The sequence below is a fragment of the Pseudorca crassidens genome, chromosome 7 (assembly GCF_039906515.1).
Source record: "Pseudorca crassidens isolate mPseCra1 chromosome 7, mPseCra1.hap1, whole genome shotgun sequence".
Lineage (NCBI taxonomy): Eukaryota > Metazoa > Chordata > Mammalia > Artiodactyla > Delphinidae > Pseudorca > Pseudorca crassidens.
The window spans coordinates 1659705-1681680 of record NC_090302.1 but is presented as its reverse complement, the minus strand read 5'-3'; the positions used below and the strand labels follow the sequence as shown (position 1 = coordinate 1681680).

General features: G+C 61.7%; 1 protein-coding gene across 1 annotated transcript in view; it reads right to left on the bottom strand.

The window, feature by feature from the left end:
- The window catches only part of CCDC187 (coiled-coil domain containing 187), a 52968-nt gene that overhangs the window by 14317 nt on the left and 16675 nt on the right, over positions 1-21976 (bottom strand). The window contains 9 exon segments of the mRNA XM_067745448.1: positions 418-539; positions 5448-5628; positions 9833-9920; positions 10247-10809; positions 14389-14483; positions 14704-15794; positions 16290-16415; positions 17443-17454; positions 20002-20097. Of these exon segments, the coding sequence (XP_067601549.1) occupies positions 418-539; positions 5448-5628; positions 9833-9920; positions 10247-10809; positions 14389-14483; positions 14704-15794; positions 16290-16415; positions 17443-17454; positions 20002-20097 (2374 nt within the window).

Below are 21976 nucleotides of genomic sequence, written 5' to 3'. Positions count from 1 at the left end.
ACTGCGTGTCTAACCGAAAGCTTTCTCGCTGTCATCCAGGCTCACTGCCCCCAGGTTTGGGTGGGTGGGGATGGTGGCCCGTGCTTGCCCGTACGAGCAGGAGGCAGTGCTGCCCGATGGTCAACCACACGGTTCTGGCATCTGACACACTTAGCTTCAAACCCCAGGTCCACGCTCCCCATGTGGCCGTGGGCAGGTCGCCCCATCACTGGGCCTCTCTGCTGGGTGCCTGACCCAGCCGCCCCCTCGGGGCCCACGCGGGCAGTGTTCTGTACCGGCTGCTGCGTGGCTGGCTCCGAACTCTCACCTGCCTGAGCTGACTCGTCCGCTGACTCTTTCCTTCCTCGGGACTCAGAGAGGGCGCGGCCACTGCGGCTCACGCTGCCTGTCTGAGACCCCACCCGGCCCCCACTCTACCTGGGTCTGGCTGTCACGGTGCTCCCAGAGCTCTGCAGCTCCAGGTCCACACACACCTGGGGCTGCTCCAGCCCCAAGGCCATTCCTGGCCTGGCCTGGGTCGAGCGTTTCTCCATCAGCCGCTGGGAGGGCAGGAAGATGGTGTGTGTTGTGGAGCGGGGACCAGGCAGCCTCACAAGCAGTGGGCCAGGCAGGGTCCCAGGGAAGCGCCCAAGGCCGGGCAAGTCTCCAACCTCAGAGGCCTCGTTTGTCCATCCTCCATGGGGGTCCGACAGACCCTCCCTGCCCCCCAGAGAGGGCTGGACATGGCAGGGGTGGGGGTTGGGTGGCAGCTGCCCAGCAGAGGGAGCGCGGCCAGGCCTGGAGCACCACCTGGGGGATGGGACACAGGGGGGTGCAGTGCGGCTTCATGGGCACCTGGGAAGGAAACCACAGCTCTGCATTCCGCTGCTGTGGCCACAATTACTCAGCAGGTGGGAAGCTGCAAACAGGCAGAAGGGGAAGGAAGAAAGGGAAGCGGGGCCAGGTGTGCACACACAGACATGTGCACACACACATGCGTGCACAGGCATGCGCATGCTGCCTGGGGTTTGGTTGCTCTCCTGGGAGGGCCTCCCTAAATGCACTGTGAGTACATCCCATGAACAGTCCCTGGACCAAGGACCCAGAGAAGAAAGAGTTCCTTCCCAGAAGGGTCGTCACATGCAGCTAGATCACACACATCCTGTCCTTGCAGGACGGCCACTCCCTCCTGGTGGCTCCTGGACAAGCTCTTGGGTCGTCACTGGCCAGTGTGCCAAGAGGGTAACTTCCTCCCGACTGTGCCCTGCTTCCCAGAACAGAGCGGCTCAGCTTTCCACGCTAGAGCGGCCGAAGAGCTGTGAACGACGGCTAAACCTGCTCCTGGGCGTTTCCACGGCGCTCGGGAGACGCTGAAACGCCGAGCCCAGGGGAGGGGCGAGGGCTCCGGCCGCCTGGCGTGCTGAGCCCGGGGTGATGCCTGGCGTGCTCTTTCCTGCTCCCGGCTGACTGGCCACATCGGGAAATGAAGACACTTTGCAGAATTCCTTTAAGGTGTCTGTTCCGAGCTGCAGTTCCCTCGAGAAGGGGAAACTCCTCCCTTGCTTTTGTCTGTGGCCCTCGAGAGAGGGTGAAGCCGGAGAAGGTGCCCGGTCCCGCCCCGAGTTCCCGCTGACCCTGCTCCAGGGGCCCAGGAGCTTCAGAGACCCGAGGCCCCCAGCGCTTCAGCCCACAGAGGGGAGTTTGTGTTCCTCTGTGGCCAGGCTGGCACCCCCGACAGGTCACCAGGGAGACATGGGCTGCGTGTCCCTGAGCTCTGAGCTGCGACCCAGGAGAAAGCAAGCCGTCCCTGAGGCAGGCGTGGCCCTGGCTGGCCGAGCAGCTGGCAGTCACCCTGCAGAGCAGAGGATGGCAGCGGCCTTGCTCCCCAGCTCTTGACGGCAATCGGGGAGGAGCCCCAAGAACCCAGCACAACCTGCCCCCCAAGAGCGTCTGGTGGCCGTGAGGGTTAACACACACTCAACACGTGGCAATGAGGATGAGGACAGGTGTGTTCTCGGTGACAGGGCTGTGGTCGGGGACCCACGGCCTCAAACCAGGACGAAGCCGACGGGGCCCCGCTTGGGCGTGAGGCCACCGCGTCTGAGCGCCAGAGCCTCCCTGTCCGACCACAGCCGGCAGCTGCCTGTGCCGCTTACATTTAAACTCAAAGGAAACAAAAATGTAAAACTCCACTCTTCAGTGGCACTGGCCACGTCCCAGTGGCTTCACAGCCACGTGTAGCTGGTGGGCACCGTATCGGAGAGCCCAGCACTGAGACCATTCCTCTCATCGGAGAAAGTTCTGTGGGACACACTGCCGCCAGTGGTGAAAGCTGGAGGCTGGCCGACTCATCTGGGCTCGAATCCCTGCTCTGCCGTTTACTGGAGGGAGGTGATGGGTGCTCCTCCGAGCACTCGGGTCCTCCTCCGTGAACGCGGGCACGAGGATGGGACCTGCCCCGAGGTAGGGCGAGACGTCGTGTGTGACACACAGTGCCGGGCCCAGGGGCCCTCGGGGCCCTCAGGAGATCATTCATGCTTTCAGCAAATATTCCCCAAGTATTCCCGGTCTGGCAGGCACTGTTCCAAGAACCAGAGCTGCCAAGAAAGCCAGACTCTCAAGTTCCTGTGGGCCACAGAGACAGAGGCACAAACACGAGTCTCACTCCCACCAGGCACGCCGAGCGGCAGCACCTGACCCAGCCCAAGTGCTATCTGGGAGGCTTCCTGGAGGAGGCGTCTGGCGGGAGCGCTGTGCAGGCACCCTGGTCTGTGCTCACTGCTTGGCGTCGGGCTCCTGAGATCCTGCTCTCAGCCACTCCAGGCAGGAGCAGCTCAGATTTCAGAAGATTCTTTGGGGCTGCCTGTAGCCTCAGGATAAAGAGACCCTGTCAGAGAATTTCAGTCCACAAATGCACTGAGAGGGGTTCTGCCCAGCCCTGTCCAGAGGACAGCGTGAGGGCAGCTGGGGCTCCGCCCCTTCACGCAGGAGGGCCTGAGAGCTGAGAGCCGTTAGTCCAGCCACCTCCCCGCCTCCCTGAAGGCAGAACTGGGAGAGCAGCTGTTTTTTCTGGAAGATCGGGCCCTGGGCCTTCTGGGGGTCATGGGGGGATGGGGCCTGGCCGACAGCTCCGCCCACCTGGAGGACGTCCTCGTGGGAGGCGGCGGGGTTGGGGGGAAGCAGCGCTCTGCCCCGTCTCTTTTCCCTGGAGGGCACAGCAGGGGTGGGTGGGCTCCCTGCTGGCCAGCCAGGCACCCTCCCACCAGGCTGCTCCTTCCTCAGGAGGGCTATGGCCCAGCCCCTTGCCCGGCCAAGAGGCACCCCTGGGGAAAGGGCAGCTCCGCACAAAGGGGCTGCTGACCTCAGTTGTTGTTTGCCGTTGCCTTGGTACCCAGGCTACCACTCGAGGGCGTGAATCGTGGGAAAGCTCACACCTTCCCCACCCCTGATGTGTGGTCCACCATCCAGGGATTTTGTCCTTTCAACCAGCAACTGATGGTTTTCCCCTTAGGGATGTTGAGAGGATGCCCTTCTCTGCCCTCACCATGGGATCCAGGCGGGGCTGCCCGTCCCCCGAGGCGCTGTACCACCTCCCTGCCGCCGCCCTGGGCATCGCCTGCCCACCCTGCATGGGTGGACACAAGTTTACAGGGTGCACGTGGGCTGTGCGTCCCGGGAGGACGCAGTGAGCTGGCGCTGGGGACCAGCAGGAGTGGAAGCCAAGGGCGCTGCAGTGCTCGGCCCTCCTGCTTTCTGTCTTAGCTCCTTGAGTCCCTGCGTTACGCCATTTTACAGACAGGACGCAGCTGATGGTGCAGAGGGGCCAGGGTTGCCCGAGCTCTCCCAGCTTTCTGGAACAGACGGCGGTGCCCAGGTTCCCGGTTCCAGCTCAGCCAGGAGGACGGAGAGGGGTGGATAGAGAACTGGCATCTGAGCCCACGCCCTGGTCCCAGCCCGTCCCTGGGCGCCCCAGGCAGCTCACTGCCCCTCACTGGGCCGCACTTCCTGGACGAGGAGGGGCTGGAAATGTCTACCCTCTTCGGGGTAGATTCTCCCCTTGGGCACTTATTGGCCAGGATCTGACGTGCTATGTGTTGTAACGTGTGTCTTCTGACCACCTGCCCCACCCTCCCCAAAAGGCAGGCACCTTGAGGGCATGGCCTGGTGCCCAGTCAGTGCCAGGTTCAGCAGGTGTTCAGCGAGCTTGTTCTGAGCACAGGGAAGATGAACCAAGAAACCAGGGGGCTCCCCAGCAGCCCCTCCCCATGCTGGGAAAGTCTCCCAGAGCGAGGGGCAGGGGGATGTGGTGGCACAGAGCCCCCTGCCTCAGAGGACCCGGGGCCCCTTCTACACACACACACACACACACACGCGTACACACATGCACGTGCACGTGTCCAACAGCACACATATGCCCCACCCCGGTGGGCTTGAGGAAGCCTGGTCTGCAGGAGGGTTCTGGCAGCCCCTTGAGGGCTTTGGCCCCAGCCCCCCGCTGCCTGGCCTGAGGGCCCTCTGTCTTCCAGGGAGGGGCAGGCGTCTGTCAGGGAGGCCGCTGCCGGGCAGCCCCTGGGGAAGCTGCTCGTCCACGAGGGGTCTGCCACATCCCGTGCTGCAACCCCAGGTCTGCGGGACGCCAGAGCCCAGGGCTGAAATTCCTCCCTCCCTTCCCCTCACCCAGACACCAGGGGGAAACCCGGGGCTTCTAACTGCCCCCGGGCCTTTCGCAGGCCACTGACCCCACACGCCTCACTGCCCACCCTGTGAGATGGGCGACTCCAGCCGGCCCTGTAAGGAGGTGCAGGTTTTATCTGGGGCCACTCCTGAGCGGAGCAGGGGTTGGGGGTTTGTTCCGAAGGCACCTGCAGTACCCGATTCTCCTACAGACAGACGTGAGCATGTTTTTATTCCCGCTCTTAAAACTTTTGAAAAAAACCAACTGGAAAATGAGGCTTAAACGGCAAGTCACATCCCAAGCCTTTCAGAGCAGGTGCTCGGTCCCCAGCACCGTGCCAGGGACCTCCAGCTGCCCCTCCCTGAGCCCCCACTGGACACAGCGTCCCACAGTCCAGCCCAGGCCCCGCTCCGCACACGCTGGGGCTTAGGCCCGGCCTGCTGCCACGAAGAAGGCCTGAACCCAGGAGGGCTCCAGGCGGGAGCAGCCCCTGCCCCGGCCCTGGCTATGCACCAGCCCTGGGGCCCTGGGCAAGCCTCCTCTGCTATAACGGGGGAAAAACCCTTCGGCTCAAAGGAGAAGGCAGAAGGCTGGGCCCCGGGAGCAGAGCCGTTGATGAGACAAGCCGTTGACTCTCGGGGGAGCAAACTCACAACAGAAGCATGGATGGCGAGAGAACACAGCAAGAGGCTGGGCCCTGAGAGCCTCCAGAAAACTTTAATACTGACGCGTGGACGCTCTCCACGTAGAAAAGCATCTTTCTACACCCGCAGAACCTGGCCGAGCATCAGGCCGTGGAGCGGGTCCCCAGCGGATCTCCCTGGCCACCCGACCAGCCGGCCCAGGGCCTGTCCACGGGCTCGCCCTTACCGCAGCTCCGGAGGGTCAAGGGCGTGACCAAGCCCGCCCCTCTGGCCGACCGCATCTCTTCCAGCCGCAGGGAGCCGCAGCGGGGGTCTGGCGCCCCGAGTGAGCTGGGGACACACAAACACCTGTGTGAGCAGCGAACATCCTCGAGGCAGGAGACAGCTGAGGGCTGGGCGGGGAGGGGTGGTAATCTGGGCTCTCCTGCAGACCCAGTGGCCAGGGAGACCCAAGGGCCAAAGGACCAGAGGGCCAGGAGGGCAGTGGCGAGCAGGCGGGGCCTGGTCTGTGAGCGGCGACTCAGGGCTCTGCACTCGGACCCAGGGGGACCAGCGCCCAGCAGGAGCGCTCGGCGTCCACGGTCGCCATCGGCGCTGGGGCCAGCACCAGAGCGCCCTTCGCCCGGAAGCCCTCACCTGCCCTGGGTCTGCTCTGGCAGTGACGGGCATGGGGCATGTCCTCTGCCTCTGTCCCCTCGGCCATCTGCTAAGGAGGACTGTCCACCAGGCCCAGAGTGGAGCAGGGCCCACATCTTAGCTCTAAGCCTCAGGACCATCTTCTCGCGCCGGCACTGCTGCCCTGTCCACAGAGGGGCCTGAGCTGGCCGGATGACCAAGGAGGCCGGGGTCAAACTGGTCCAGTTAGACTCAGAGACCTGCCCTCCATCAGGGCGAGCTCAGCCTCACCCGGGGCTGCCCAGCACATCCGCCACAGGAGAAGGAGGAAGGCGTGGCCTTGGGCCCCCCCGAGAGGGCAGCAGTCCAGGTGGGGTGGGAGAGCTGCCGGGCACAGATGGGCTGCAGCTGCCCGGATTAGGGGCTTGGGGCACAGATGACTGTGCAGCCCAGGTGTGTGTGACGGGCTCGGACGAGCTGTGCCGACAGCCCGCCTCACTTCATGCCTCATCAGCACACGTGGCTGTCCCTCCTGCACCGAGTGACCCAGGATGCCCTTGGGTGACTGAAGACACCGGCCACACCTGCAGACCATGGAGGTGGGCCCTCCTCCAGCCCCACAGGTGTTCGCTGAGCACCTGCTGTTCTTCCCAGGTGACCCACCACCCCGCCCCTACCCTACAGCTCGCAGGCCTGCCGGCGAGATGGCGTGAAAAGACTGTTCCAGGAAGAGGGAGCGGCCCTGCGGCCCAGACGAGAGATGCTGAGGAGGTGAGGGATGGGCCCAGGGGCTGATCCTAGAATGACCCCAGGGATGCTGGGGCAGGAGCGCTGACCGTGGGCTCCGATGGTCAGGGGTGGGTTCCTAGAGGCAGGGGCAGCAGGGGCTGCTCCAGGAATGCGTAATCATGGAGACAGGGGGACTCTTAGCTCCCTCCTTCCCAACCCAGAACTTAGGATGCTACAACCCCCACCTGGGATCAACAAAGGGCAGGAAGGAGCTGCGTCCTCCAAGGCTACTTAAAGGGAATGTCATTGGTCCACAAGCCATTCTCCCTCAATTGTCTAGAGCAGGGACGGCAAACATTTCCCACAGAGGAACAGACGCAGGCCACACGGTCTTTGTCTCCGTGGAAACCACTCAGCTCTGCCTTTGTAGCAGGAAAGCAGCCACACTCATTATGTAAATGATGAGCATGGCTGTGTGCCAATAAAACTTTATTTACAAAGACCGGCGGTGGGTCTAGAGGGCTGTGGCTTGCTGACCACTGGTCTAGATTCTCTAGGGCAGTGATTCTCAAACTTCAGTGAGCATCAGAATCGCCTGATCACTGGGCCCACCCCCAGCATAGCAGATTCAGGCGGGCTGGGATGGGCCGGGCACTCTACATTTCTAACGAGTCCCCAGGGAACAGTTTGAGAACCACTGGCCAGGGAACGGGTGTAGCAGAAAAACTGGGGGCTCTGGAGTCCATGCCCTGGGTCTGAAACTTGGCTTGTCCTCCCCCAGGCTACGTGATCCTGGGCAAGGTCAATTCTCCTCTGCCAGCCTCAGCTTCCCCATCTGTAAAATGGGGATGAGCACACATCCCTCAGGGTTGCTGCAAGCACTGCATGAGGTGCAGGGAGGCCTGCGGGGTGACGGCAGGCACACAGCTGGGGCACACACTCCTCTGTCCTTCCTTCCAGAGACGCTGGGGTGGACTGGGCCTCAGGGGCCCAAGCCCCATGGGGGGGTGGGAAACCCTGGTGTCCTCACCGCATGATGCTGGTTAACAAGCTTGGCCCCCACCTGGCCACTGAGCACTGTGGCCCCAGCAGGGAAAGGACTCGGTGGAGGAGACCCACCCCGACTCAGGAACTGGCCTGAGAGGTGGCAGGACGGGCCAGACCCTGGAGAGGAGAGCTGTGACCTGCATCCTTGGACTCACTCGGGCAGCGAGGGAGGTGACCAGAGGCACGGCAGCAAAGCAGCCCCGTGAAGCAGTGAGTGGAGACTGCTAGTTTAGAAGACTGGGCCGGGCCAGGTGCCTTCCGGAGGCCTGAGAGGCCCAGCCAGCCCCTGGGCCCTGATCCCTGGCTCCAAGGGTGCTGGGACGCCCAGGGCACGGCTCTGAACGACTTCCACCTCCTCCTGTCTCTCCCGGCCTGGTCAGGCTGAGGTGGGGAGGGAGACACAGTGCCCCTGGTGGGAAGGTCCCAAACACCCCTCGGCTTTGACACCTTCTGGGCCTGAGCCCCAGGGACCTTGCTGGCTGTCCAGCAGCGGGACACACAGCTGTAGGCTGTTCACCTTAGAGCCTAGGGCACCGAAAGTAACCTCTGGAGAATTCTCCCACCCGTCTCCCCTTCTCAAGCTCTAGACGGGGAGCAGGATGGGGGGGTAGGCGCAGAGGACGTGAAGTCCAGCCCGATGCTGACCCCTACCGGTGTCAACAATTCAGTTTCAGTAACTGCGCTGAGGCTGGGCAGGGGAGGGGCTGGGGGACGGGAGGGAGGGTGAGGCAGGGCTGGGGGAATCAGGGTGGATTCAGGGCCACCTCCCATCTCCAAGGGGGGGCTCTGAGGCTGGGGGGCCGTGAACATGCTCAAGGCCACCAGCTTTAAGCACAGACCTGGGATCTGCACTGACCCCCGGAGGCCCTAGGGCAGCCGCACATACGAGGGCAGCAAGCCCGGGACAGACCGGGTGAAGGGGGCGGTGAGAAGCCCCCGGCATCGGGCTCTGGCCGATACTGGCAACGAGCCAAGGCCAGCCCCCCGGAGACCATCCACTGGCCTGTCCCCCTCTGGACCCCCCTCCCCCGCCCCAGTTCTGAGCTGTCGAGCCTGGAGTCCCGGAGGACGCACAAGGTGAGCGGGCAAGCAGGGAGGGCCTGCGTGGGGGCCAGGCAGGGACGGCTGCCCCCCGGCGCTTCAGCCCCAGGACGGAGAGGGGAGGGGGCCAGGGGTGTCTGACAACCTCCTGGTGCAGGTGCCAAGGAAGGAGGTGGGCGGGGCTGGGGACCCGCGCCTGCAGGAACCCCTGGGCAGACAGGCAGGCGATGTGGCAGAAGGAACAGTTCTTGGGGGCGGGAGAGGGGTGTGTCCTTGCAGAAGGAGACAAGCCTGTCCCCGAATCCTGGGAAGACTGGGGGCCACAGCTGCTCAGGGAAGGCCAGGTGACAAGAAGGCAGCTCCCCTGCGCAGCCCAACCTTTGGAGCCTTTGTGGACAAAACCTGCCCCGGGCTGGAGGACGCCCCCTCCTGGAGGGGCTGGGGGTACAGAGCAGGGTCACTGGCTGCTGGGGGGAAATGAGCCGGAGAACAGAGAGAACAGGGAGTGACAGTAGCTGGACCTCAGGGGGAGGCTGGCCGAGACTCTGGGAGCCTGGGCTGAGGCCTGGAACAGCAGAAGGTCCCCAGGAGAGTGGCTGGCCCTGGGTGGTAGCTACTGAGGCCACACTGCAGGCCCAGGTGGGGCTGGCCGCAAGTGCCCCTGCCCCGGGCCGGTCATCTGTCTGTAATTGGGCCCGTGCAAAGGGACCTGTGTGAAGTGACCCCAGAGGAGGCCAGTGCTGGAGACGGAAGCCACGAGAAGGTGCAAGGGGCTGTGGACGGGTGGTCCTGAGAACTCGACATGGGCCACCGACCGGATGGAGGGCTGCCTGTCTCCGTGTCCCCCAGACACAACCAGCCTGCCAGCCGCACAGGACGCCTGGCCGAGTGTTTCCGCATGGCCCACTGTGCACAGCCCCGCCAGAGGCGTCCGAGGCCAGCACCTCTCCCCGGGCGGGTCAGAAGGAATGTCACTGGACCTGTACGGGCTCTGCCACGGGCCGGCGGCACCCACCCTGGGGGCACCCACCCTGGCGGCACCCACCCTGGCGGCACCCACCCTGGGGGCACAAGGCTGCTCAGGAGTGGCGCCCAGGCTTACCTCCCTGCAAAGGGGCTGAGGGTCTGCAAGGAAGCCAGGGTTCTCGCCTGCCTCTTGTCCCGCTCCGAGCGCCCATCCTCCATGAAACCTTTGGAGAGACGGGTGCCGGTAAGCTGGTCGGTGGGGAGTGAGGACGGGGCCCCCACCCCCTGGCAGGAGGGACCCTGGTCCTGCTTTCTTGCCCCTCTGCAGGAGGCAGAGAGGTGGTGGGCACGTCAGGCTCAGGACCAGGCCCCACCCCTCCCCCAGCCAGAGGCAAGATGGTGACAACAGCTGCAGAGGGACAATTGCTGTGGTCTTGTCAATGTACCCCCGCCCCTTTCAGGAGAAGAAACCCAGAGGCAGGGAGAAAGTGGGGTCCCCCTGGCCACCGACAGGGCAGGTGGTCATCTGCGGCCCCGGGGCCGGCCCTACCTTGGGGCTTGCTGGCCTGGTGGCCCCTCGGGCTGACGCTCTGCAGCCGTTCCCAGCCAGGGCTCCAGGGCAGCGTCTCAGTGTCCGGGAAGCAGGTGGTAGAGAGAAGCGGCCTGGCCCGCATGCCCGCCCAGTCCCAGGGTGCCCCTCCGCCCACGCTGGGCACCAGGGCTCTGGGGCAGGCTGGCGTGCTGGAGCTCGAGGGCGGCGGGCCTGGGACGGGCCCCCCCGCTGCGTCCGTCGCCTCGGACCTGCTCAGCCTGTCGGTCAGGACGTCGATTCGCTGCTTCAGGACGTTGGCCATGGTCTCCAGGGCCTGCAGCCGAGCCTGCTTGTACCGGAAGTGCAGGGGGCCTGGCGCGCCCAGGCGTTCGGACTCCTCGGGGTCCAGGCAGATGCACAGCCCCGGGCTTGAGCAGTGGCTGGTCAGGTCCTGGAGTTGCAGGGGGCCCAGGGAAGAACTGGCCGACGTCAGCAGGGGGGCGCCCTCCCAGCCATCTCGGGGGCCTCCCACCTCCAGAGTTTCGGCCGGGTTCAAGGCTCTGTTCAAACACAGGCAGAAGCTGCAGGGAGAGAGGGGAAGACGGTCAGCCCTAGGGCACCCTCTCCAGGCGCGTGGGAAACACGCATGTGCAGGGATGCGCATAGCTGCAGCTTCTGTGCCAGGTCCAGAGTCTATTCACTGCGTCAACTTATGACCAGGGGGCGATTATGGGGCATCCATAGGGCAGACCACACGTGGCTGTTAGAAAGGAGGAGGATGGCTGGCAATGATTTCTTGGATACGGCACCAAGAGCACTGGTAACAAGAAAAAGAAAAAAATAGATAAACCGGGCTACTTCAAAATTAAGAACTTACATGCATCAAAAGACCCAATCAACAGAATGAAAAGACAACCTACAGAATGAGAGAAAACATTTACAAACCCAGATCTGATCAGAGATTACTCCCCGAGTATATCTCCTACAACTCAACGACAACAAAAACCCAAATAACCTAATGAAAAAACAGGCAACGACTTGAATAGACGTTTCTCCAAAGAAGACATACAAATGGCCAAGAAGCATATGAAAAGATGCTAAACATCACTAATAATTAGGGAAATGCAAATGAAAGCCACAGTGAGGGACTTCCCTGGTGGTCCAGTGGGTAAGACTCCGTGCTCCCAATGCAGGGGGCCCGAGTCTGATCCCTGGTTGGGGAACTAGATCCCGCATGCCGCAACTAAAGATCCCGCATGCCACAACTAAGACCCAGTGCAGCCAAATAAATAAATTTTTAAAAAGCCACGATGAGATACCACCTTACACCCTTTAGGATGAGCACTACTAAAGAAAAAGAAAAGAACAAGTGTTGACAGGTACGTGGAGAAGTTGGAACCCTCGTGTGCAGTTGGTGGAATATAAAATGGAAAACCGTATGGAGGTTCCTCAAAAAGTAAACACAGAATTCTCATATGACCCAGCAATTCTAATGCTGGGTACATATCGCACAGAATTGGAAGCAGGGGCTTGAAGAGATGTTTGCATACCTATGTTCACAGCAACACCATTCACAACCAAAAGGCAGAAGCAACCCAAGTGTCCATGAACAGACGAATGAATAAACAAGGTGGGATCCATCCATACAATGGAATAGCATTCAGCCTTAAGAAGGAAAGAAATTCTGAAATAGGCTACAACATGGATGAACCTCGAAAATGTCATGCTGAGTGAAACAGGCCAGTCACAAAAGGGTCCCAGAAGGAATCAGATTCATAGAGACAGAAAGTAGGACGGTGGGGCCCCGGGCTGGGCGGTGGGGGATGGGGAGCGAGTGTTTCACAGGGACAGAGTTTCAGTTTGTGAAACTGAAGATGAGAAAGTCCTGGAGATGATAGTAGTGATGTTTGCACAGCAGTGTGAATGTACGTAATGCCCCTGAACTGTGCCCTTAAAACTGCTTAAGATTTTATGATCTTAACAAAATTTTACAATTTTGTCATGTGTATTTTACCACAATTTTTTTAAGTGGAAAAAAAAAAAAAGGACAGAGTGAAGCACGATGAAGGACCTGCAGCCTCCTCCACCACAGAGATAGCCCCCCCTCCAGCATCGTGCCCAGCAGAAGGAGCCCGACAGGCAGGAGCCCCTGCCAGCATTTCCCACGGCGGGGGGCTGCCCTCGGGTGTGAGCGGTTTCTCAGCCCCAGTGCAGGTTACACACGTGCTCAGCGTGCGAGCATTCACTGAACTGCACACCTAGGACCTGCGCCCTCGTCTGGATATGATCAGATGTCAACTTTAAAAAGTTAAAAAACAACGCACACCCCTGGGCAGCCCTGTGGACCTGGAATCTTGGGGAGGAGTGCGCACTTTAAAGACAAATGAAACAAAAAGGATCCAGAGAGGGCAATTTCCAGGAGCCAGGGGCCAGGGGAGGGTGTCCATCCCACCGAGGTGGACGGGTGGGGGGTCGAGGGGCTGCAAAGAGGGGTGGGCGCTGAGCTCCAAAGGGTTCAGCCCAAAGCCCCCTCCCAGAACTCTGGCTGCCAAAGACCCATGCAGGAGCCAGGCTCAGAGCGAGCCCAGGGCAGGAAGCTCCCGGTGGGCGGCATCTTGTGGGGACCCCTGTCTTTAGCCTCTGGGCCAGCTCCTCCCCCTAGCCATGGGCGGATGATACCCTAGGAGCCTGGCTGTGAGTTCCCCCTCCTTTATTGGGCAGGTGGCCAGGAAGTGGCTGGCACTGGCCTGGAGCCCACGGGGCACTCCCCGGAGCCCTTCGCCGCGAGGGCAAGAGCTGGGAAGGCCAGCCTCTAGGGAGCCTGGACACTCAACTCCCCCAGCAAAGTGGGGGAAGGTCTCCCACCCTGCACTTCAAGATGCTGCTCGGGGAGTGGCCTCCTGGACAGTTGCCCCAGAAAAATGAAAACACACGGCAGTGAAAACAGAGCAAAAACGAATGCAAGGGAAAAGAAAACAAACCCAGAAAATAAGTGTTGGTGAAGACAGGGAGAAACTGGATTTCCCGTGCACTGCTGTGGGAATGCAAAACGGTGCGGCCACTGCCAGAAACAGCCTGGCAGTTCCTCCACCAGTTAAATATGGAGCCCACACAACCCGGCAATGCCACTCCTGGGTGCGTGCACCAGAGAGCCGAAAACAGGCGCTCAGACATTCCACTCACAGCAGCCAAAAGGGGGAACAGCACACAAGTCCATCAGCTGCCCCTGGTAGGCAACACGTGGGAGATCGTGCAGTGGAGTATGACTCGGCCATGACAAGGAAGGAAGTCCTGCACAGGCCGCAACGTGGACGAACCTGGAGATCGTACAGTGGAGTATGACTCGGCCATGACAAGGAAGGAAGTCCTGCACAGGCCGCAACGTGGACGAACCTGGAGATCATACAGTGGAGTATTACTCGGCCATGACAAGGAAGGAAGTCCTGCACAGGCCGCAACGTGGACGAACCTGGAGATCGTACAGTGGAGTATTACTCGGCCATGACAAGGAAGGAAGTCCTGCACAGGCCGCAACGTGGACGAACCTGGAGATCGTACAGTGGAGTATTACTCGGCCATGACAAGGAAGGAAGTCCTGCACAGGCCGCAACGTGGACGAACCTGGAGATCGTACAGTGGAGTATTACTCGGCCATGACAAGGAAGGAAGTCCTGCACAGGCCACAACGTGGACGAACCTGGAGATCGTACAGTGGAGTATTACTCGGCCATGACAAGGAAGGAAGTCCTGCACAGGCCACAACGTGGACGAACCTAGAAAACTCGCTCAGGGAAAGAAGCCTGGCACAATGGCCCCATGCTATATGATTCCACTGACACGAGACATCAGAACAGGTGAATGCATACACACAGATGGACGGCAGACCGGGGAGTGACTGCTAATGGGGACGGGTTTCCTTTCAGGGTGATGAAATGTTTTTGGGGAATAGATGGAAGTGGTGGTTACACAATATTGTGAATGTGCCAAATGCCACTGAATAGTTTTCTTTATAAACGTTAACCTAACGTGACGGGAAGCTCACCTCAGCGAAAACTAACGCAGCCCTGATCACAGGCTCCGTGCAGCTCTGGACGGAGGGAGCGACCCCCCGCCCGGGAGAGCCCCCCCGGGAAATGCAGTCCCAGCCCCTGCACACCCACCTGCCCGGGGCGTCCTGGTCCCCCAGCACCATGCCGGAAGTCACCCTGCTCCACTGCGGCACAGGTGCTCCTGGGCCCCCGGTGGCTTCCAGGCCCTAAAGCAGAGGAGAAGGACGTCATCAGAGCCCAGGCTGGACCAGAAGACCCCAGGCCCTGTCTCAGCCTCAGAGCTGGCCCCGGCCTCCACAAGGGTCTCAGGCTGGGTCCCTCAGGGGTCCCCTCTTTGGGGACAGAGACAGAGGCAGTGGGGTCCCTGCAGAGCCCTGCCACAGCCAGGGGACCCCGGGGGACCCCGGTGGCTGAGCTGGTGCATACCCCGGACTGTGCAGAATGCGGGACGAAGGTCACGATGCCGGGCGTCGTCTGGGAGACCACGGGGACGGCCTCCCTCTGCTTCCTGTAGACGCCCTGCAGCCTCTGGTTTCTGAGCTCCAGCGCTTGCGTGGCGGAGGCCTTTTCCTTTAGGGCCTGCTGCCACCAGGGCTCCATCTTCTGCTGGATGAACTCCCGCAGGGACTCGGAGCTGTGGAGGGGCCCCCGGGGCTTCGGGCAGGGCGGCGGGGGTCGCACCTCATTCTCCTTCCCAGGCATGTTCCAAAGGGCACCCTGGCTGGGCCTTGGCCAGGTGAGCTTCGCCCCCGCGGGGGTTAGCAGTGGACCCCTGCCCTGGCACCGGGGGTCGGGCCCCTGCGTGAAGGCGGGGCTCCAGGGCCTTCGGGCGGGGCCCTCCCGGTCTTCACAAGAGGTCCAGGCCCTCTGCAGACCCCAAGCCTGCCCGGACGAGGTGCTCCGGGGCTGCTGCAGGAAGGGGCCCCATCTTTCAGGGGTGCTCCCGGGCCTCCAGAGGGAGCGGTCCCATCCTTGGGCCGCCCAGGTCTTTGGTGGACAGGAGGTCCGCCTGGCCGAGGCGCTCCAGGGCCGCTGAGGGAAGGAGTTCAGCCTCTCCGTGGGGCTCCCGGGTCCCCGGAAGGAGGGATCTCGTCCTTGGGCCGCCCAGGTCCTCTGCGGATAGGACTCCCACCTGGCCGAGGCGCTCCAGCTCGGCGCCATGGGCAGGCTCCCAGCCCTCTTGGACGCAGGCACCCCCTCCGTCACGGCCCGAGGGCTCTTCCAGGAGCCCTGCAAGTCTGGGGGCTTCCAGGGGCTCTGCCACCTCCTCCCCGCCAGGTCCCGCGGCTCCAGCCCTCGCCTTGGGTGGTGGCCCTGGGCCAGCTCCAGGCTGGCCTGGATTTGCTGGTGGAGGTCTCGAAGGACGGCCATAGCAGCCTGGATGTTCACGGGCTGATGGCAGGAAGCCAGGTGGGGAGCATTGGTTGACACCTGCGGGGCGCTGCGGGCAGAGGTTGATCTAGGCAGCCGGGGGCAGACAGGGGAACTCTCACCAGCTCCCAACTTCTTGCCGTGTCCTGCAAAGACAGGTAGTCGCAGGGGTGGCCAGAGCTGCAGGGCTTCAGGAGGAGCAGAGCCGGACCCTCCCCTCTCCCTGAGGCCCCGTTGGTTCTGCACCCATCATCCACTCACAGAGCCCTCTGGGGGCAGGTGCCACGTCGGGTGACTTGAGGCTGAGCCTGGGCACCTGGCGCAGAGCCACCCCCTCTGAATGTGGTGAAAACTAAGGGGGGGGCGCGGGGGGAGGTGACACGTCTCCCGGGAGCTGCTGTGGTTCCCGTCCTGCAGTCCCTGAGTCAGGAAAGCCTGGTGGCCGCGCCCTGCCTTCTGGGAGCCGAAAGGGTGCCTCTCGGGGACAGAAATCCTCTTCCTGGGCTTTTGAACGGAGCGACTCCCCAAAGTCCCCGTCTGGTGGGGGGTTTGGAGGGCGTCTGACGGGTCGCTGGGAGAGAGGTGCCGGGCCCGCACCCCAATGCCACTGCTTCCTGGGCGTCTCTCCCTCAGGCCCACACTCCAGATGCCACCCCGAGCGGAGCAGAGCCGAGGCGGAAGCCTAGGGAGGGAAGGAGGGGGCCCAAGCAGCACCCTCACCAGAGCTTGTCCTTTTCTCCAAGCGTAAACACCAACCAACTCAGAATCTTAAAGAGAAAACGCACACACAGCCAGGCGCCCAGGGCCCTCCGATGCTGGCCCAGACAGGGAGGCTGGCGACTCCACGCAGACCCAGGAGACCAATTCACACACTCCCGGAGGGGATGGGGCGGAAACCCTCGTGTCCAAGCCCCTCTGGGGATTGGGCCACACCCCCAGCCATTAGCCAGCATCCTGGCAGGGCTGAGTCCCAGGATGACCTTGAAACGTGACCTGATTTCTCTGACCCTTGGGGGTAATAAAACGTGCTCCCTTCAGATTTGTCTGTAAAACATTCAACACAGGCCCAGGAACACCACACACGCTCAGTAAAGGCTGGCCAGTAGTAACGCTAGTCACCAGCACAAGCCGGGCTCACACAGGGCGAGGGGGAAGGCAATGTTATGGCCGATCATTTGCTCTGAGCCAGAAAAAATTAATTTGTTTTTAAACTGGTGAGACTCAGCGGGGATAGGGGAGGGGACTCAAGGAAGACAGTCAGGTTAGCAGGACAAGGGGTCCCGGAGAGCGTGGAAACAGTCACCCCATCCCACACACAAACCAGCTTTCTTTAATAAATGCTGTCACATAAGAAACATCATTCATCATGTTTCACTTCATAATCCCACGTTACGCTCACCAAATGCCAATAGCATCCCCACCATCGTAACAAACCCATCCACAAGGGCCCCGGCAGAGGCAGCGCCGGCCTTGAGCTCACAAACACACATGTGTAAGCTCACACGCTTACACAGCCTGCATCTCCGGGGTAGGAGGAGCTAGCCCAGGGAAGGGTGTGTCCCGCAGAGCTGTTCCAGGGGCGTGGCTTATGGGGACGTGGTCATGGCCTGGGGGGTACTTCCTGAGGCGTGGCCTCTGGGAGCGTGGCCTCGGGGCGTGGCTCTGTACCACCCTTCCCCTTGCAGGAGCTCTGTCTTCAGGCCTATGGCTGAAGTCCCTCCTGGTCTGGGCTGGGGAACGTGCTGTGTCTAGGGGGCAGGGTGTGATAGGTGGGTGGTCTCTGCTGTAAGGCACCCTCGTTTGCCCCTCCCTGAGACCACGCCCTCCGCCCCAGGCCCCTGGTGACACCGGAAGGTAAGAGTGAGGTCTCAGGAGTCCCAGACCTGGGTTTAAATCCCAGCTCCTCCTGCGTAGCCACTGGCCTCGGGCAAGTGACAACTCCCCCGTGCCTCAGTTTCGCCATCTGTAAGCGTCTCCCCACAAGGCCACCACGATGCAAACGCAAAGCAGTCACGCTCACTACAGGAGTTGCCCAGAAAGGTCAGGATCTGCTGATCAGGACTGAGTCTGCACTGCCCACCTGCCACATGCGACCTATGAGTGGGACCTGGGGGGTTGGGCTCCCCAGAGAGGGTCCTGCGTCCTGCATAAAAATGGCCTCACTCCTCGGTGCTTTGTGACCGCCTGGAGGGGTGGGATAGGGAGGATGGGAGGGAGGGAGATGCAGGAGGGAAGAGATGTGGGAACACGTGTATGTGTATAACTGATTCACTTTGTTATAAAGCAGAAACTCACACACCATTGTAAAGCAACTATACCCCAATAAAGATATTAAAAAAAAAAATGGCCTCACTCCCTTGGTCGGGGCCCTAGGCAGGGACCACACCAGGTAGGGAGGGGGCCACCTGCTGGCCAGGCCCCTCTCGGCACCCCCGTCCCCAGGCCCCTCCATCACTGGCTTCCTCATTAGCCCGCCAGAGGGGTCCAGGTCAATAAATGGGTCCTGATGGGCACATTTTTTTCTTCCACGGAGCAGTTTAACGGCAATTAATTTTTTTACGAGAGGATTTCTAATCTGTGGAAATGGATGAAGTGCCCAAGTGCCCTGTCGAAGTTCCAGGGCAGACCTAATCTACGATAAAAAATGCAAAGTGAGGTGCTACGATCTGAAATTAAATATCGGGCTTCGTTTTCCTGCGGCCCGGATGGATGAATATTTTATAACTATTGTGATTTAATTTTTTGTTAACTACAACAAATTTCTAATTCATCCAATTCCCAAGTCCTGTGGCTCTGACCTCTGAACCCAAACTCATCTCTCCTTAGCCCAGCTGTGACTTCGTAACTGACAGAAGCTAATGGCCACGTCCATCAGGGTGACACGGCGGTTACGGTGACGAATGCGGCCCACGTCCTTTTGACCCAGGGTCAGGCAGAAGGCAGGTCATCTTTCAAGGGAGCCGTTAAAACAAACCAAAATGCCGAGGAATGGTGGAGGGTGGGGTGGGGGGAACGCGATGCAGAAAACTGTTATATTTTGTGCTTTTTCAGTGGCCTTCTGGAACCTTCTCCATGTCTCCCAGCATCCCTCACTCTGGTTCCGGTGGAGGTTTTCCCGACACATCCCCACCTCACTCAGGGCCCACCTCCAGCCAGAGAAGGAGGACAGGTGCTCCTCCTGCTGGAACCGTCGGCCTGCCCAAGGGCAGAGGAGGCGGTGTCTGGTGGCGTGGGCACACCACACATGGCCCACTCCCATCCAGGACTGTGAGCTCATACCCTGGGGAAGCTGAGGCATAGAGATGCACAGAAACAGCTTGACCCCCGGTGCTGCTGACTCCGAGACCAGGGGCCCCACAGAGCCGACCTCAGCCTCCCAGGGCTTTCTCCAACCAGGGGGCTCTGGCTGGCGTCTCCGAAGCCCACGGTACAGTGGTCCCAGAGCCCAGGGCCCGAGGGTGGGCCTGGAGAAGGTGCCCTGGCGTGGGCCCAGGTACGCACAGCTGGGCTCTCTCGGGTAGGGAGCACAGGCCTGGGGCTGTCAGGGCCCAACCCCGGCTCGCCTGTGTGGTCCTGGGCAGGGCTGTTGACGCTGTCTGGGCCTCAGTTTCCTCATCTACACAGTGGGAGCGAGCCCACCTGCCCTGGAGGAGAGCCGTGAGGGTCACGTGAGCTACTGTCGCTTGAGCCCAAGACACACTCGGACAGAGTCCGGCATTGAGCGAGGCCACTCCTCCCTGGCCCCGAACATGCTGAAGGCAGGCCCGGAGGAAGGCCGCCCCCTCTGTTCCCCACACACCCACATCCAGCGCATTCACCCCACGAGCTCCACGAACCTACCAGGCTGGGCAGTGGGTCTTTGCTGGACGCCAACGCCCCACCCAGCCCTCAGGGAAAGACAGCTGAATTAGGAATTCCTCTGTGAGTGTGGCCCAGCACCACCAAGACCCCTGAACAGACCTCTCCTGGGTCATAGACGGCCGACACGTCTCCAAGGGAAGCGGACGTCACCCAGCCTTTCCCACCACGGGGCACCCCAGGGGAAACAGGCACCCCGGCCTCACTGCCTGGAGTCTAAGTCTCAAACCAGGCGACAGGCCACAGCCATGCTTCCCGCCACCGACGGCAGCAAAACGGCCAGAGCTCAGCCAGTGACACCGAGTCACGAGAAAGCATGCACATCTGTCCGCCACCAGCTCACATGCCCCCCACTGCACGCCCGCCTTTCCGAGGCGGAGCCAGCGCTGCACCAGCCGTCCTGGCTCCAGAAACAAGCCATGTGCCCACCTCCTGAGCCTGGATGGTAACCTCCCGTCCCCACGCCCTGCCTGGCCCCGAATGGGCCAACCCTACCTGTGTCTTTGGCAGCTCTCCTAGGGGCAGGCAGCTTGGGGGTCTTCTCTCTTTTGCAAGACCTACTTTTCATCCTTTTGGTTTTCTCCCGTGGAACTTCAGAGAGAGGAGACAGACGGAAGGAAAGGAGAGAAGGTTGAGTCGCAATGCAACACACGGGATCAGCCAGCTCGCGAGGCCCCTGACTGTCCCCTCACGGCCCTTTGCATGGGAACCCACCCCCCCCCGGGCAGTCCCCCGCGGGCTGGGCTCACCTCACCCACCCTCGCAGCCTCGACTGGACACATGTCCCGAGAGCCCCCGAGCACAGCCATAGCCTCCCATCTCCATCCCCTGCACCCAGCTTGGGGCCGGCCCACGGCACTCATGTTTGTTGAATGAATAAATGACTGAACAGGCCCACAGACGAAGCCGTGGCAGGGCAGCCGGCCAGACAGGACATCGGCTCCTCAGGGAGAGGAGGAGTGAGCGCTAGACCCAGAGGAGCCTTCGCACAGTGGGATCCGCCTGGTTGGACAGGCGGGGACAGGAGATCCAAGTCCCACAGAAGGCAGAGAGGCCGACTGGAGTGGAGCAGCTGCCCGAGGGCCAGTGTGGGCACCCGGCCCTGCTCTGTTTGGCCTCATTCGTCTTTGTCCCCCCCTGGGTGGACGCTGCATCTCAGAAGCCAACCAGCCAGTGACCGTGTGAGAGCTGGGCCTGGCCCATCGCGTCCCCAGGGGCCTGGGGAGCACGGGGAAAGTCTCTCCCGAGGGACTCTCCAGGCCTCCGCGGTGCAGCTGGGTCCCGGCCTCAGCCCGTCCCTCCGTCCTCAGCACCCAACCCCACTGGCAGGAGGGGCCTCAAGACGAGGCCCACACGAAAGGACAAACCCTATAGGATTTTGCTCATATGAAGTCCCTAGAGGAGTCAAACCCGCAGAAACAAAGAAACTTTGTACTTAAACACAGTTAAAATGGTAAACTTTACGTTATGTGTATTTTACCACAATGATAAAAAAAAGAGCCAGTCCCTGCCCCATACCCTGCTTCCAGAGGGTTCCAGGGGCGAGCTGGGGACTGATGACACTGGGCACTGAGGCCCCTGAGTGACCAATGGCCAGGTCCTGAGTTTGGCTGATGGGCCCCTGCATGTGGGGACGGGGAGAACGACCTGCGGGACGAGCTGAGGTCATCGGGGCCCTCTGTCCCCGAGGAGAGAGACAGGGGCGTTCCGCGTGAGTCACAGCTGGAATGGGGATGGGCGGGCGCCCCGCTCCTGGGGGAGCTGCCGGTGCCCAGTTAGGCCAGAGCTGGGCTCAGGGAGAGGGCTCTGCCCCTCGGCCGCGCTCGGGCCGCCCCTCGCACCCCACCTAGGGCTGTGCTTGGCTCGCACATCTGGCTGGGACAGACCGGAAACGAGCCTGTAGCTGCCACCCAGAGGGTCCCGACTCGAGTGTCGACCAGCCTTTGTTCCACCCTGGTCACCACGGCGCCACTGGAATAGGCAACGGTCTCCCTCACTCTCCCCCAACAGCCCCATGGAAAACCCTGGCTGGAGACCCTGAAAGTCTCAGGCCTCCAGGGCAGCCTGACCCCTGCTCCGGAGCCCTCTCCCCCGCTTCCCGGGGTCTCCAGAATCCTGCTGGACGGTAGAGACCGCTCCTCCCCCCAGGGCCCACCCTGCACACACAGCGAGCCCGCCAACGCCCAAACCCTCCACGGCCCCCCCGCCTAAAAACCCTCCAAGCGCCCCGCTGCCGGGGACGCCGAGGCTCCTTAACGCTCCCCCGGGAGCAGCTCCGGCCCGCCTCCCCATCCTCATCCCTCCTCTCCATCCTCATCCCTCCTCTCCATCCTCATCCCTCCTGCCTGTCGAGTGAAAAAAGTCGGCCAAAGACTAGAGGTTCCCTGGGCCTCGGGACCCTTCCTACCCCATCTGGACGTCTGCCAACCCACTGCCGACCCTTCAGCATCTCCCAGGCAGGGCAAGGCCG